Source organism: Protomyctophum parallelum (genome assembly GCF_964188405.1).
Source record: "Protomyctophum parallelum genome assembly, chromosome: 10".
Classification (NCBI taxonomy): domain Eukaryota; kingdom Metazoa; phylum Chordata; class Actinopteri; order Myctophiformes; family Myctophidae; genus Protomyctophum; species Protomyctophum parallelum.
Genome location: NC_139704.1, coordinates 45,582,824 through 45,600,812, shown reverse-complemented (window position 1 = coordinate 45,600,812; position 17,989 = coordinate 45,582,824). Strand labels below are relative to the sequence as shown.

At 44.2% G+C, this 17,989-nt stretch overlaps 1 protein-coding gene across 5 annotated transcripts in view; it reads right to left on the bottom strand.

Moving 5' to 3' along the window:
• Positions 1 to 2,739: 2,739 nt before the first annotated feature.
• Positions 2,740 to 17,989, bottom strand: part of ldb1a (LIM domain binding 1a) — a 41,615-nt gene continuing 26,365 nt past the window's right edge. Inside the window, exons 4-11 of one of the 5 annotated variants that reach the window (XM_083775166.1) lie at positions 17,410 to 17,485; positions 13,031 to 13,133; positions 11,318 to 11,490; positions 10,048 to 10,170; positions 8,785 to 8,862; positions 7,675 to 7,798; positions 6,763 to 6,905; positions 2,740 to 3,598 (exon numbers count right to left, since the gene is read on the bottom strand). In XM_083775166.1, coding sequence (XP_083631292.1) covers positions 3,545 to 3,598; positions 6,763 to 6,905; positions 7,675 to 7,798; positions 8,785 to 8,862; positions 10,048 to 10,170; positions 11,318 to 11,490; positions 13,031 to 13,133; positions 17,410 to 17,485 — 874 coding nt within the window. In that variant the 3' untranslated portion in view covers positions 2,740 to 3,544. Of the gene's footprint in view, positions 3,599 to 4,936; positions 5,253 to 6,762; positions 6,906 to 7,674; positions 7,799 to 8,784; positions 8,863 to 10,047; positions 10,219 to 11,317; positions 11,491 to 13,030; positions 13,134 to 17,409; positions 17,486 to 17,989 lie in introns of those variants that run through there. The other 4 variants (XM_083775165.1, XM_083775163.1, XM_083775164.1 and 1 more) reach the window with 4 other exon arrangements.

The following is a 17,989-nucleotide window of genomic DNA, read 5'->3' as shown; positions in this document are numbered from 1 at the left end:
AAAAAAAAAGGGGGAAAAAAATGCATATACATAAATAAAACATAATTAGCCTATGTATAATAGTTTTTTGCAGAGTTTATTTATTAACCCTTTTACTGCTGCCATTTATTGAGAAATTAGGACCTAATTCATGCCAGCATTTTTTTAATTTGAGCTCTTATTTTGAAAAGCCACATTTTGCCTCAACCGGAAGTGAGCTTATCCCTGCCAGCTTTACGTTGCCAAGACAACCTTTGTTTACATGAGCGAATCATGCCGGTACATTTTAGCACTCCACAACGTCGGCTCGTGCCGTCAAAGAAACGCTGTTTTGACCAAAAATGCCATCTGGGACAAGGAATAGGAGATACAGGCGATTGAAAGAAACGGATAGAATGGATTCTTATGGCGACGGTGAATTAATATGAACGATCCACTGCAGTGCTAACAACACTGCTAGCTAACCGGCTAACGTGAGTAGCATTATGGCTTGATCAATCATAAGCACTATAAAAGAGCAATTGCCGAAGGGCTTCGGCAATGGCAGCAAGCGTTAATATCAAATTAATGCTTCAATTGCCGAAGGGCTTCGGCAATGGCAGGAAGACGGTTAAAAGATCAGATCTGGAGGTTTAAGGGGTTACAAATCATGATTGTGTTTTGCTTTCTTTCATGTTCACAACATGCCCACTAAAATATGACATCTGTAGTAAAGAGCATAAGTGGCCGTCTAAGTGAAAATGTATCTTTATTAATACCATACATTAATTTTCAATGACAGAAATTAGGCAAAAAATATAATATATATATATCAAATCACCCCTATGGGGGGGGGGGGGGGGGGGGGGGAGGCTCCTGCTCTCAAATGATATACCCTATTCCCTAAATAGTGTCCCAAGTTGTCTATGGGGAATGAAGGGTCCTACTGTTAGGATGCATGTGCCCCTAGTTTCCATTCTGTCCGCCTGCTGAACTGCTAGAGCAGAAACGGTAGACTGGGGGCTTTGTGTTTGTGGTGGACGTGAAGACAACAAAGATACAGGTTTTTTTAAAACACAAGGCAGCCTAAAACAGCTCAAGCCTGATTTATACTTTGTGTTGTACGACAAAGAGTATAAATTAGGCATCAAGAGATGGATTTATAAACAAGCCGTTTCCGCTAAAGATCAACAGAGATTTGTATAGTGGGGCTGCTCGGGGTCGGCAGGTCATTCCGCTCTGGGAGAGGGAGACCCCTGGTGGTGAGATCTGCGAATCACTACTCCACACGCTAGAGAGAGAGAGAGAGACGCCAAACACAGTAGTGCATCTGTGTATCTAGGTCGAATCACATGAGACTGCCGAGTCTGTCTTTAACGCTTATGTAACAATTTGAAGGACAACACCCATGCTTCTGACACATGGGTTCGGGTCATTTTACTGGGCAATTTGTGGATTTATTCATCAGTGACAGGCTTCCAGTATATCTCAACAAGACACCGCCTGTATGTTCATTCTTAAGTCTGTGGTTCCCAATGCGACTAAAAACACAGTTTCAGATCAGCTGGAGTCCTTCGGCAGCGATGACTCAGCAGTCAAATAGATAGACATTGCTAACCACTTAATTCCCAACTACTTTGTCGCACACAAAAAATAAAAGTATATATATATCCGTAAAAAAGCCTACGGTATATACTTTGTCATACGCAATGAGCCTGTGAGCTTGTAGAGCTGCCATTTTTTGTAAATGCCAAATGTTTTTTTCAAATTTGCACAAAATAAGAACGGCAAGACATGGTTTTAAAGGCCCGGACACAGATCAGCGTCTAAAAGGAATGACCCCAGATGACATGATGTGACGGAGCGACTGCATAAAGCTCTCCACACGATACCAACAGCATTACGGGTAATATAGTACATTATGCGCTGAGCCCAAACAGAAGCAAAGTATATAGAAAAATAAATACAGTTTGGTTGAAATGAAGCCAAAATGCTCTTCTCAGTGATTGTACCCTTAAAAATTATGTTCAAAAAACATTTTAAAGAGGCTTTTTTTTATCATATCTTTACATTAGATTGGGTTTTTCAGGGTTCTAGGGAGGAATACACAGAATAACCTTTACAGAAAACTACGAGCTAAAATGTACAAGCACAGACACAAAAAAAACATAAGCCAACAAAATTACACTTAACAAAAACAAAATAGCATATTGTAAATAATTATCTAAAGAATCTTACATGTATAGCTCCTTGGTCTGTAGCTTTCTAAATTGTGATTAAAAACATTCCTGGGAAACTTAAGTTAATACAAAAGTCTTATTTTACAATGCTGTCAAAATTCTTTTTTGTAATGTTTTACAAATTTGAGAAGGTTCATACGTCGACTCGTATTTCTTATGGAGAGGACCCCCCCAGATAAAAGATTTGAAGGCAAAAGCAAATAGTTCTGAAGGGACAAGACAAGATGCAAGCTCAGAATTTAGTGTGGAAACTGTTTTCCATGAGGGTCCTGCTTTGGACTTGAAAGCGGAATATAAACTCCATCGTACGACTGACTGTGTCACTTCCCGAAAATATGTACCTTTTTTCGGGCGAGTAATACAGTCATACTGCGGCATATAAATTCGGCTTAACCCATTCTGACCGGGCACCCATTTTGGTGTTAGCATTATGTTATGCTTTAGCTATTTAAAAATAGCAGATCTACAAGCTCATATCGCGCCACCGAGTGGCGCGATACGAGCTTGTAGGTCTGCTATTTTTTGAAAAATCGAAGAACGACTGACATTTTTTAGAATCTGATCTCAGGTCAGAATGGGTTAATCAGACCAGTGTGTGTCCGGCGGAAACCTCGTATGAATCTGATCTCAGGTCAGAATGGGTTAAAACCGAAACGAGATGCAGTGCCGTATAAAACCTGCCTGACTTTCTAGCATCAGAGTCAGTGGGGCGTCATCGTAAATGTCACTGTAATGTCCCGTCTCGGGTTGATGACATCATCAAGCAGACTTGCATGAAAGTTTACCATCACAATAATAATAATGATTCTAATAGCGATACTTATACATTTATATAGCATTTACATGTCCCGTCACAGGTGTCAGGTGTGTCGTATACACTTCTCACATTTAGTAATGATAATTAAGAAAGAACAAAAATACACTGTCAAATTCATAAGAAAAATAGATAGTTACAGTGGAAAAAAACAGTGCAAAGAATATTCTGGGGTTGTTTTTTTTTTGTTTTGTTTGCTTGTCTTGTTTTATTTTTAGAAATCGTTTTACAAAAATAAAAAAAATTCAAAAGAAAAGAAAATCAAAACGTAGAAAGCAACAAAAAAAAATTAAAATAATAATCACACTTCTGCAGCGTCTGGTTCTCTGGTCCAGACGTGGTGCGTACGTACCACTTCTCTCCAGTACCTCAATGTTTTATGCTGTGTGTGTGTGTGTGTGTGTGTGTGCTTGCGTGCGTGTCAATGTGTCAGTATTTTAGTGTGTATGTTTGGGAGTGTGTGTGTGTGTGTGTGCGTGCGTGCGTGCGTGCAATTGTATGTGGGTGTGTTTAAGATTTAGCGTAGTGGTTCTCAACTCCGGTCCTCAAGCTCCGGCACTGTACAGGTTTTTGTTCCAACCAGGTCCTACAAAAACAAATAATTGGGAGTTTTTAAAAACCGAGGCGTTGGAATGTTTATTCTAAAAGAGTACACAGCAGTTTGTTTTTTTTGTTTTTCTAAACAGCCTGAAAAAAAAGTTAAAAGGAAATAACTTGAAAGCATTTTTGTTTTTGTCTTTGCCTGTGACATGAGCACAACAGAAACCAAGAGGTGCGTTGTCAATGGAAACGCAACACAGGAGAAGAGAGAGAGAGACCCGAGGTTGGAACAAAAGAACCCGCTGACCTGGTCGCCATGGCTAGCACTTGGATGACAGGATACACACACCGCGCCCTCTGACTCTAAAACACGGTGGCGAGTGTGCTAATGGGGGAAACATGTACGCAACACTCCGCCAGTCTCGCCAGGCTAGCCATGCACCGCCCGCTACGACTAACACTGACACCAGAACCAGCACAGAGTAGTAGAGTAGGAGAGTAGCGACACGCTTTGATCTCGGGTCTGCCTTTGGGCTAATAGTTCCAAACATTGCTCCTATAGCTGGAACTATCCCATCGAGATAGAATGAGCACTTCCCGCAGTCCATAATGTTACAATGGGAGTCAACGCTAGTGTCGCCACTCTCTTACTATGTTACTCTGAACCAGCACACAGCGACAAGGAGACCAGGGGGCCAAGGCTGAGCACCACTGAGCATGTGCGAGGAGTGTGAGGTTCGAGAGAGCAGGGGTTTGTCGTGACCCGTCTGGCTTTTTTTCTTTCCTTTTTTTAAAAACGAGTGCATTTCCCCCCGCTGCGGTCAATCGGCTAGCAACTGCCTTTTTACCCTGAACGCGCCGCGACCTCCTATAATAACAACAAACACAAACAAACAAAAACTGTCCGTAGCAGTGAGCACACGAGGTGCTCCAGAACACCCCCCCCCCCCCCCCTCCTCTCTACCCCCCCCCCCCCCCCCCCCTACGGTGTCGGCCCGGCCTGGACCACGGGCGGGGAGGCGGGCCTTAAGTGCTGGGAGCTCAGAGCATCTTTCTACAGCCGTGGTTCTGGTTCTCAACCTTTTCTGGACCAGTAGGGCCCACTTGAAAAAAATCTGACCCGCCCATTTGACCACATGACACGGCAGCAAGTGGTCAGATGGGTGGGCCACAAGCATTTTTTTTTCTTCTAGAGCATGCTTAGTTTTAAATGACCACTCACTCAATGGATTCCGTTCCTGGCTTGGATCGGGTGAAACTAACGTAGTATATACGTTTAAGTTCCTTCATGTCTTAAAACGTTTTTTTTTTGTTTTGTTGCTTTGACAATTATTTGGGGGGGGTCCCACTTTGGCATTCCCCCCCCCCCCCCCCCCCCCCCTCGCGGCAGGCCCACCAGTGGGCCCCTCGTGGCCCACCAGAGGGCCTTTTGGGGGCCCTCGCAGCCAAAGCAAAAGGGTTGAGAACCAACTGATCTACTGGGACGACTGGGAGTCATTCTTGCTCTCCTGGCTGGAGGGAGCCTTGTTGTTCCAGGGCGAGTGAGCCCCCAGCGCAGCGGGTGAGCTGTGGAAACTGTCCTCATCTTCCAGGCCATTCGCCCCATCAAACTGTGTGTTCTCCAGGCGCGTTATCAGACGCTCGTCCTCGTCACCAAACTCCCCGCCCATCAGTGTGGGCTCTCCCACCATCATCACGTCCTAAAGGAGGGACAGCAAGGGAGCCGGTACACATTATCCCCGTATTACAGGGGGTTTGGTGACGCGCTTTGGAATGACTTGACTTGCACGGATGGGGCTGAAAATGTTTTTGTTTGTTTTTTTTTTGGGGGGGGGGGGGGCTTTTTACGTGCGATGTGATTAAGTCTCATTTCAAACAAATTTTACATTTAGACAATACAGCTGCTTGATTGATTAATTGTCAAAATGTCACTTGAGATGGAGATGAAATGCATTGATTTGATAATGCAAAGTTTTGTTTTTTGGGGGGACCTGACTGCCATCACATTGACTCACTGAAGCGACAAAATGACAACTTTTTTAAACTCTCCACATCCCTGAGAGGCTGATAATGTCGTCCCCATGCCCGGAGGCCATCCCCATGCCCGGAGGCCAAAGTCACGACTCGACATGACACTGCTCTGGCACCATATAGGGTCCTCTCTACCCCCGACCGACCAAGACAGCTCAGTTAGACCACGTGGCCCTGACTCCCTGACCGCCGCTGCTCTGGATGACCGGCCCTTCCTTCCTACTGGCCAGCAGCATGTGGAGGACATCCCTGATCCTTCAGCGCTGCATCGTCATGGGGGAGGAGGAGGACGGGGGAGGGGGGTTCATTCCAACTCGGGTCTCGTTCATTCAACCAACCAACCAGGCAGTCGGCCGGCCGGCCGGCCGACGGACCGGCCGACCGAGTAAGCTTGGGCTGCAGCTGTGCGGCCGTTGTGTTGCTGTGTGCTCTGAGACAGGCTTACTGGTACCGTTGTGTTGTTACTGGTACCGTTGTGTTACTGGTACCGTTGTGTTACTGGTACCGTTGTGTTGCTGTGTGCTCTGAGACAGGCTTACTGGTAAACGTTCTGTAGGTCAGAGGTCACTACAGTGGACTTAAAGAGAAGGAAACCTTGTTCAAATCCCAATTAAAAAAGAAAATCAGAGCAAGGTCATCCTCTGACCACAAACACAGGAATGAAGGAACCTGTAAAAAGCCATGGTCTTCTGAAATGAAACCATCTGTGCCTCTTTTCCGTTATTAGAGGTTAACTTGTACCTTTTTCTAAACGCAAAACCCATAAAGCCTGATGCCCCTATACTAGGACCAGGGACTGTCCTTCACTGGTTCACATCAAGGGGTCTTTATACTATCAATTACTACTAAAAAAATACTAGACTAAACCTCATTGTCTTCATGTTGGAATTATAAACAATCACATCCAAAAATCCCACCTTGAGATGCCCCGTCTGGCTGTAGCCTCGTCTTCGGGCGTCTATCCTGGACTATCCTGCTACACCCTAAAAACCTGCTGCTCTGATCTGCACACAACTAATTAGAACTCGGTTTTAAACTAAAAAGCCTCCATTCTGAACCACTTCTCTAAAAGGTATATACCTCCCCACCCCCCCTCCTCAGTCTTATGGCTACATGGTTCCCTTCCCTGCTCATCTGGGAGACAGAGAGAGGTCAAGGAGATGGCGTGCTGACCGGTACCTGGTTGGAGAGAGAGAAGCTGTTGGCCGGACTCTTCTTCTTGCTGTTGGCGTTGCTGTTGCTGCCCGCTCCAGAGCTCATGGTGCTTCCGCCCGACACCTTCCGTTTCCGGCGCTTGTTGGGCGCTTGTCTGGCTGGCTCGGCTATAATACAAGGAGGACCGAAGGAAGACAAAGGAGTTAATGCCCGTTAACGTACTTAGAATTCTGCAACTTCAAAGAACACTGGATGGACATTACTGAGGAATTGTATGTCATGGAAAAACCATAGACTGTAAGAGAATATGGACAAAGCGTTCTCCGGGTCTGATATGGACGTAAGATGAAGCCAGTCAGTCCTTGAATTGTAAATCGCCATCTTCCTAGATCCGTTTGGGCCCAGCTGGCCATTGGCTGGCCCAGACAACGAGGCGGGACTTCCCCCCCCCCTTCTTCTTTGTTGGTTTTTATTTTGACTCGAACGGGGGATGGCTCCTGATCATAGACTGTAACGGTAGCCACGCCCCTCAGAACATACGCGACTTTATGGTCATTTTTTTAAATAAATGGGACCATAATTTTCCAAAAAGAATATTATGACATGAGAAATGAGACTTTAAACTAGTGACTGCAAGCAGAAAGTATTGACCATGTTTATTAAGGTAATACAGTCTAGGTGAAGTTGGGCCCAAATACATGGACCTCTATGGAGATATGGGTTGACAGCGCCACAACAGGCCATTATATGAACACAGAATATCTGTCTGACTGCCCCCCTGGGAAAAACTAACATTCATACTACAAGAGGATACGTTCTATAAAAGGTGAGAAAGGTGGGATCTCTTCTTCCAGCCTATCGATAATGTATGAGGAATTCAATTAAGAGAAATTCTGTTAGCATTATGTTATGCTTTAGCTATTGAAAACACGTTACCGGGGGGTGCCACCATCCTCTGCCACTTCTGGAAGAGGCAGGTCTTGAGACAGTCTCTGGGACTGAGGCTGTAGGTCTTGTGTCTTGACATCAGCTCCTGCATGGGCTCCAGGATCACACATAGCTGTGGGAGATGAACACATGAATGAATGGAGAGCTGTGGGAGATGAACACATGAATGAATGGAGAGCCAAGTGGTAGAAATACCACCTAAATGGGGAAAATGGAAATTTGCTAATTCACCGGTGAATTGGGAAAAGTGACTTGGCCAAAAGTATGTGTGTGCATGCGTGCACGGAAGAGAGTGACAGGGGCCATTACTCCGGTGTCTATCACAAATTCTACCACAGGTCGTTACGAGGAAGCAATCTGATTGGTTGAAACAGCCTTCTAGCCGTGGGTTAAACCAGCACCATTCACCACCTAATCAAAGCAAAGAATTCAGCTGCTCTGTTATCCCAGAGCGCTATCAAACTCGGTGGCTAGGCTAGCTAATTTCTTGGGACATTTGTGGTCGTTGTTTCTACAAAAAATATATTCTTTCAGCGATTCTCTTAGTTTTAAGGGTAACTGTTGTAGTAACTGTTCTAACTGTAGTAACTGTTGTAATTGCAATATTACACTCGAGGGTGTGGGTTAACGTGATTGCCACGACAGGGATGCGGACAGGAACGAGACAAAGTCGAGTTCCCCAAGCATCACTGAGCATCAATATTACACCCTCTCGTGTAATATTGCTTAAATAACTTTCTTCACCCTGAGTGGAGGAGCTGATAAAAAAACGGTCGCTTCTTTGCACCGTTTCACAGAAAAGGAGGAACATGCCGGTCTTGACAATTTCCCTCCCCGACAGAACAGGCCTCCAGAGTTGCTAGTGCAGTCACAGAGATCACCCTCTCCCCTCCCACTAGTGCAGTCACAGAGATCGCCCTCTCCCCTCCCACCAACGCAGTCAATTGTGTTTGTTTGCGACGCCTGGCCAAGCCAGAGACACCGCGGAGGAGGATTGAAACCCCCTAGTGTCCACGGTGTGGTGGGTAACAATTCCACGGTGGATTAAATACAAACAAAAGATTGAAGCCGGACGGCACTGACTGGACATGTACTTACACGGAGATAGTTGAGGGTGGAGTTGGACAGCCCACATCTGGTAATGTTTTTAGCCAGCTGATCCAGCATCTGAGGGTCCTGAATGTGTGTACAAAAAAAAACCAGATGTTGTAAATGACAAAAATAATGAATGAATGACGCAATGTTGATTTTGTCGACGAAGAATTGTTAGTCGTCGACTACGTTTTTTCACACACGAAAATTTAATGGAAACCAAATGAAAACTAAGCTACGATGACTAAAACCAAGACTAAATATACAATTTCGAAATAAAAACTAGACTAAAATGTTAGTCTAGTCTAATAGTATGACTAGAGATCCAGTATAAGTGATTTTACACTTGGTTGCATGCTGAAAATAGCCGATCTACAATAGCCGATCTACAAGCTCACAACGCGTTGTGAGCTTGTAGATTTGTAGATTTTCAGCAAGTGTAAAATTACGACAGCAACAAGGCCCGCCAAAAAACATTTTAGTCGACTAAAATCTTATGATATTTAGTCGACTAAAACTAGACTAACACTAAAACATTCCAGGCGACTAAAATGTGACTAAAACTAAATGAAAACCATTCAAAAGACTATGACTAGTAAAAACTAAAATCAAAATGTGCTGCCAAAAACAACACTGGAATGATGTGTGTGTGGGGGGACCTACGTGCATAGCCAGTATGCTGCGCGGTAGGACTTATCTGTGTGTGTGTGTGTGTGTCAGGGGGACCTGCATAGCCAGTATGCTGTGTGTGTGTGTGTGGGGGGGGGGGGGGCTACGTGCATAGCCAGGATGCTGCTCGGTAGGTGTGTGTGTGTGTGTGTACCTACGTGCATAGCCAGGATGCTGTGTGTGTGTGTGTGTGGACCTACGTGCATAGCCAGGATGCTGCGCGGTAGGTGTGTGTGTGTGGACCTACGTGCATAGCCAGGATGCTGCGCGGTAGGTGTGTGTGTGTGTGTGGACCTACGTGCATAGCCAGGATGCTGCGCGGTAGGTGTGTGTGTGGGGGACCTACATGCATAGCCAGGATGCTGCGCGGTAGGTGTGTGTGTGTGTGTGTGTGTGTGTGTGTGTGTGGACCTACGTGCATAGCCAGGATGCTGCGCGGTAGGTGTGTGTGTGTGTGTGTGTGTGGGGACCTACGTGCATAGCCAGGATGCTGCGGTGTGTGTGTGTGTGTGTGTGTGTGTGTGTGTGGACCTACGTGCATTGCCAGGATGCTGCGCGGTAGGTGTGTGTGTGTGTGTGTGTGTGTGTGTGTGGACCTACGTGCATAGCCAGGATGCTACGTGGTAGGACTTCGCGGTGTTGTCTGATGCTGAAGTGCCAGGTCTTGATCCTCATCATGTCGTCGAACATGAACTCCAGGTACAAGCGGCCCTCCACGCAGACCTGTATCGGAGTGGACAGAAGCTGGTCACCACACTGAGGCGTGTGGTTCTGGGCCAGAACATGGACTTCAGATTAGGGGCTGGGATCCGTTAAAAACAAGGAGGAAACCGGGATCCAACATTGACGTTTAAAATCGGGTGCATGCCTTTTGGTTAGACATACCATTGGTCCGATATATCTCGAACCCCTCACCCTAACCCTAACCTCCAACCGGGCAGCACACCCAAACCTAACCTTAACCCTCTCCCAACCCCGACCTTTATCTGGTCGTCTTAACGCACCCCTCACCAACCTTTATCCGGTCGTCTTAATGCACCCCTCACCAAAATTTATCCGGTCGTCTCAACGCACCCCTCACCAACCTTTATCCAGTCGTCTCAACGCACCCCTCACCAACCTTTATCCAGTCGTCTTAACGCACCCCTCACCAACCTTTATCCGGTCGTCTCACCGCACCCCTCACCAACCTTTATCCGGTCGTCTCAACGCACCCCTCACCAACCTTTATCCGGTCGTCTTAACGCACCCCTCACCAACCTTTATCCAGTCGGACCAATGCTATGTCTAACCAATGCTATGTCTAACCAAAGTATGCCTCCCCATTTATCACATATGGCACAAACTAAGACTAAATATATTGACAAAACAGCTCAAAACTAGACTAAAATGTTAGGAAGGGACTAGTGGACAAGAGATCCTGTATAAGTAATTTTACACTTGGTTGCATGCTGAAAATAGCAGATCTACAAACTCAGCTTGTAGATCTGTTATTACGACAACATCAAGGCCCGCCAAAATACATTTTAGTCAACAAAATCAACTGTAGATTTAGTCGACTAAAATCTTATGACATTTAGTCGACTAAAACTACACTAAAACATTCCAGGTGACTAAAATGTGACTAAAACTAAATGAAAACTATTCAAGAGACACAAAAAACACAACAGGTTGTGAGCCCAAGACGTCCACAAACGTCCTGGAAAATCCCGCTATGAAGTGCCCAAGACGACTGTGGACGTCTTAGCAAAAAAAAGAAAATGTTAAAAAATAAATTAATGTAAAAAGTGAGCACCCTGGCTTACTATTTTGAAAGTGTTGTGTGGGCACACAATGTGTTAAGTGCAAAGCGCCAAGGGCCCGACTGTACCTGTGTAAACATAGGTTTGCCATTCTGAGTCACCATGGTACACTGGTCACAGTCTAGCGACACAAAGTTACTGTGAAAGGACTCTTTGGGATGCTTCAGCACGTAGAACAGCTCGGTGGCGCCCCCCTCGAAGATACTCCGGAAGTACCGCGGGATTAGCGTCCTGCCGATGGCTGTGGACGGAAGAAGTGGACCGCTAGGTTACGTTAAGGTTGAGTCATGGGTGACAAATATGAAACATGAAAACGGTGGTATTTATCATAACGTGAAACGTACACAGACTAACTGAACTAAAAGGACCATACCGGTGGTCGGGCATGTTTGGCCCACTGACTAACAACAACGCCTGTGTACTTAACCCATTTTGACCTGGGAACGATTCTACAAAATGTCTTCTAAATCAGTTTTCTGAAAAAAACCTATGTTTCTATGTCAGTGTTTCTCAAACTATTTCATGTCAAGGACCCCAAAAATGATATGTAATTGGCCGCCGACCCCCATCTGAAAATATGTTATTTCCGTAACCCCTCAGAACCAAAATTTGAGTTAAAAACGTTCACTCTGAAAGAATATATATTCAAAGATTTGTGCCACATTTTTCAATAGCTAAAGCATAACATAATGCTTAAAACACCAAAAGGGTTTCCCGTTCAGAATGGGTTAATCCATTACTGCCAACCAATTTCCAAAGAACAAAATTGTTTGTTTGATTTCAGAGGAAACTAGACTCGAGTTAATTTCGGTACGTTATGAAAATATTTTATTGTCAACGCTACGCTATAATCATGCTTTAATGCGGATTGATTTGAAGTGTAGTGACAGAAATGAATACATTTAGAATGATTTATAAACTAAACTCAAGTGTACTATTTATCCAAAATTGATTCATAACTCATTCAAGTTTGGAAACGGTTTTAATTACTTTGGAGAAAATGGGAGGGATGCAAGATGTGAAAACAAAACCATTAATCCTCTGGAGTCGGCCATGCCAGCCCAGCCCTGAAGAAAAACGATAGTCATTTTGTATTTTAAAATAAAATGCCAGACACAGGAAAATGGTCAATGTTTATGTACAAACTACAATATACTCTTAATATGGGCAAAGCAAGGACCGATGTGCCGATACTGGTATGGTCCTTTAAGTAAAATAAATTAACCCATTTAGACCTGACGATTCTACAAATGTCTTCTAAATCTTGACAGTTTTCTGAAAACCCCATGTTTCCATGAATCAGTGGTTCTCAAACTATTTCATGTCAAGAACCCCTAGAATTATAATGTATTTGGCCGCCGACCCCAGTCTGAAAATATGTTGTTCCAGGGACCCCCCAGAAGCAAAGACTTGAGTTAAAAACGTTCGCTCTGAAAGAATATATATATATTCAAAGATTTGCGCCACATTTCACGATTGAAAAAAAATAGCAGACCTACAAGCTCGTAACCGCGGCACTCGGTGCCACGCTATGAGCTTGTAGATCTGCTATTTTTGAAAAATATAATAAAATAAAAATAATCTGCTACGTAATGCCTAAAACACCAAAAGGGGTTCCCGCCCCAAAATGGTTCAAGTAAAAGGGGTCCTCTTAAAAAGAATTAAGGAACAGAAGAACGATGCAGTATAAACCTAAATATTGACATTATATATACATACTGTATCGTTTGGGACATTATATATATACATACTGTATCGTTTGGGACATTATATATACATACTGTATCGTTTGGGACCGTCTTCCAGGCAGAAAGTGATGGTGAGCATGGCGTCATCTTCAAAGAATTCCGTGGTGAAGGCATCCCACCAGAGATTGTCACATTCCTGGAGGAACAGAGAGAAACAACATACATTCAGTTCAGTAGGAAATTAGGAGGGAGTGGAGTGGAGCGTGCACATCATTATATATATTTTTTTATCCATTACGATTTTTTGTAACCCATTTTTCACCCCTGTGTCAATTATCTAATGTGATCCTGGGCTCTACACACCCTCCGCCAACCTGGGGAGAGCAACGGACTTGAACTCATGCTACCTTCATGCCTGAGTGTCCAAGTTTCCCTGGTTGGACGTAGCGCATGGAAGGAACACGTTATTCCAACCAGTTCCTTTCCCCTCCATCATTATATTCTGATCCAACGCCACAAGAAGCTGACCGCCTCGACAATTGTGAATTCTGAAAACAAAAAAACTAAACCAGCTGTCGCAGGTTGTAAAAAGAATGCAAGATCGAATCACAGAGGACACAATCATTTGTTGTTAAAATCTAAGAAATGTAGATTTTGGGTGTCCTGACTCCTGACGCTTTTAATGCTCAACTTAAGGCCAGGCCAACAAACGCCGTATCAGACCCAGCTTTCAGTTGACCAATAGAGTACCGGTATGCACATGCATGATTTCCCCATCAGGACACCCCCCCCCCCCCCCCTCATCTAGACTGAGTGGCAAAACATTGAGCAGCATGGAGTGTTGGAGTTTGGAAGCGCTCGCTGGAAATCACTCAACCGTCCCGTTTATAAATGTCACATAATGCAGGAGGCAGCAAAATGCTGCGTTATTGAAAACAAGCACTTCCAAACTCTTAAAAAAAAATCAAATGCAGGGCATTTCTTGACAGAAAGTAGCTCTTAACGTTTCTATGGTGGATTTTTATAAAACAAGAACTTTGCAGATAGAACGAGGATAATTCAAGCTTTTCGTACAGCTGCAATGTTGGTGAGTTTAACATTGTTTAATGCAATCAGACAGGACTTTTCTGTGTGGATGAATGGGCTGTCAAGGCCAGAAAGTAGTTTTTTGCCACTCAGTGGGCGTTCCCGCATAACTTCCAGGTACGGTGATGTCACGCGCATACCCTCTATCCACACTTTTCCTGGGCTGTGTGTGCGCTCCAGTTCCTGTTGATTTCATTGGATATCATTGGTCATCTGACCAGTTTCATTGGCTTTCATTGGATCAAATCGACAGGAACTGGAGCACACACAGCCCAGGAAAAGTGTGGATAGAGGAATTTCAAGTAGCAGGTTTCTTTACCTGCTGCAACGTCATCTATAATAACTAGACCTAATTGGCTCTTATTGCAGAAAATGGATCACAACCTCTTCACACATAAGACTAACTCACCCAGTGCTGCAGGGTGGTTGTGAGCTCAGATTGATAATACACCACCCATTAAAAAAACAACAAAACAAACCCATTCTGAGAAAAACTTTATAAATAAATCTAATCATCATCATCATCATCATACTATAACAAGTAAGACGTGCAAACGCGTGAAGCGAACGCAGCTCGTGTGTGTGTGGTTGTGTGTGTGTGTGCTACAGCTGCGCCCTGTGTGTGTGTGTGTGTGTGTGTGTGCGTGCGTGCGTGCCACAGCTGCGCCCTCTGGTGGCGGGCCGGTGGTGTAACAGCGTGACACCACACAGCGTGACACACACACACACAGACACTCAGCCCCTGCTGTCATAGTAAGTGGCTCACTGCGTTCGCAATTAAGTCAATGTCTGTCTGAATGTCTGTCAGAAACACTGCCGTATCTCCTCACCGCCTGCACCAATCGCTCCCACTTTTCACACAAGTTTCACACCATAATAATGGTATTTTTCCAATTTAACAAATTAATAATTAATTTATTAGTGAATAGAAAATGGGGGGCAATATCTCACAACGGGTAAGGCCTAGTAATAATAAACTTAAAGCTGCTATAAGCAATAATATGTCAAAATTGTAATGATTTTATTTATTTATTTTTATTCAGACAGCCAGCAATGGGTAGAACGCTCCCAAAAGATTTTGTCTCTGTGACACATCTACGTATCTAGGGGGCGCAATCTGCATTCAAAGATTTTCCTAGAAGCTTTGGTCGATTTGCCTGTCTACTTCCAGATTGGTCATTTAGACCGGGTTTTTTTCTTTCGACCAATGACAAAGCTTCTATAGGAACATCTTTGAATGCAGATTGCGGCCCCTAGATGTGTCACAGAGACTATATTTTTTGGGGGAGCGTTCTACCCATTGCTGACTGTCTTTAACCCATTCTGACCTGAGATCAGATTCATACGAGGTTTCTGCCGGACACACACTGGTCTGATTAACCCATTCTGACCTGAGATCAGATTCAAAAAATGTCAGTCGTTCTTCGATTAAAAAAAAAATAGCAGACCTACAAGCTCGTATCGCGCCACTCGGTGGCGCGATATGAGCTTGTAGATCTGCTGTTTTTCAATAGCTAAAGCATGACATGATGCCAACACCAAAATGGGTGCCCGGCCAGAATGGGTTAAAAAAAAGGGGGGAAAAAATAATTAAAGATTTGACATATTATTATTGCAGTGTGAAGTGGGGAAAACACACTGTTGTTCCAAAATGAACTGGGTGTCATGCTTGCCACAGGTCACAAAAAGGAATACAGGCATACAATTGGTCCGACTGCCATTAGACAGACACAGCGACAGACACCCTAACCCAAAACCCTAACCTAACCCTAACGCATGTCAGACCAACGCATTGTTGTACCCAACACCGTCATAAGCTGCTGGATGTCCTCCACTGTACAGAACATGTTTGTAACTTTGCATCATCGGCAAATAGTACATTTGGCAGTACATTTGACACAGAGCAAAGACCATTGAACATTTTGGGACCCAGGACAGACCCTTGAGGGACTGGTAAATAATAAATAATCCTTAAATCCTAAATAAAACAAAATGTATGATGTTTGGAAACCGCCAGATATTCAGTTAAAAAAAATAGAAAGAGTATATGAAAACTAATTCTTGGGAGTGATTCTAGAGACCATAGGCTCTGCTGGAAACCCCATATAGAATATCTGAGGGCAAAGATGGCAACGAGCATCACAATTATAAATTAGGCAAAACATCTACTCCAGCCCAGCGCATTACACAGTCTGTACTGAGCAATGATCCTACCCTACCTGAACCACTGCTCTGAGGTCTGGGGTAACACCTACTAATCTACTATGAATTCACTGATTACACTACAAAAAAAACGAGCAATAAGATATGCAGGATACCGGGACCACACACACACACACACACACACACACCGTTTCTACAATCACGCCTTTTGAAGTTCATTCACGGATATGGTCAATTTTAAAATCCTGCAAATTATGTATGAAACAAGATATAATCAATATCACAACTAAGCTCACACAACGCACAAATCTTGCCATTTTCTGCAAAAGGTTTCCCCCCGAAAAACGGATGCTGGGTTTTAAGTGGTTAACGCCGTGGTGAAACACAGGTGCCACACAGACAGGTAGGTAAGTTACCGTATAAGGAAACATAATGCACTGGTTGCGTAATGCATCCCATCAGGAGAAAAAAAAAAAGCACCAGCTAAAGAGCTACACTTGGTAGCACACTTGGTCATTATCAACAGCTGGCGGTCCAATTACTTTAGCCGAGACCGGTTTGATAATCCTATCAGGGCCTGCATGTAAATGTAGTCAGGGAATTCTCAGGCTCCATTTCCCCACAAAATAACTAGCATTGTAAGTCGATCCATACAAGTCTGTGGGGAGGGGGAAAAAAAGAGTAATGGAATATGCTGATAGGAGAGAGAGCCTGCAGGAACAGAATGTAGAGTAATATCACACAATACTGAGTATCGGAGGCCCGCCACCATCACCTCGCTCCAGCTCTCCGAAAGTGTTCATTATGACAATTCATGCTAATATTAAAACGTACTGCAGAATCGGATACCTTTTTAATCTCAATCTTAACCCATTCTGACCGGGCACCCATTTTGGTGTCAGCATCATGTCATGCTTTAGCTATTGAAAAATAGCAGATCTACAAGCTCATATCGCGCCACCGAGTGGCGCGATACGAGCTTGTAGGTCTGCTATTTTTGAAAAAAAATCGAAGAACGACTGACATTTTTAGAATCTGATCTCAGGTCAGAATGTGGTTAATCAGACCAGTGTGTGTCCAGTGGAAACCTCGTATGAATCTGATCTCAGGTCAGAATGTGGTTAATCAGACCAGTGTGTGTCCGGCGGAAACCTCGTATGAATCTGATCTCAGGTCAGAATGGGTTAAATTCTATTGTAAGTGCATTATGGACTATCTCTCACCTCCGACCAGTTCTGTAGCCTCTTGTTGAGCTCAAATATCCGGTAGTCTGTCTGGTTTCCGTACGGTGTCGGCCTCCTGGATAAAAACACACCAAGAATTAGCACTCCGTTTGATTCAGTGACCCACAGCACAAACATAGGATAGCAGTTTAACCCATTCTGACCTGAGATCAGATTCATACGAGGTTTCCACTGGACAGTGGACACACGCTGGTCTGACGAACCCATTCTGACCTGAGATCAGATTCTAAAAATGTCAGTCGTTCTTCGATTTTTCAAAAATAGCAGACCTACAAGCTCGTATCGCGCCACTCGGTGGCGCGATATGAGCTTGTAGATCTGCTATTTTTCAATAGCTAAAGCATAGCATGATGCCAACACCAAAATGGGTGCCCGGTCAGAATGGGATAAGTATCGTTACTTACTAGTCTAACATATACAGCCGATATACCTTCAAGCACAAGTTCAAAGCCACAATCAGAGACGGACTCATTTTAATTAAAGCTTATTTTAACCAATCTGTGTATGGTAAAGCATGTTAATACATTATAACTAACACATCTGCATGGGGTTGGAGGTG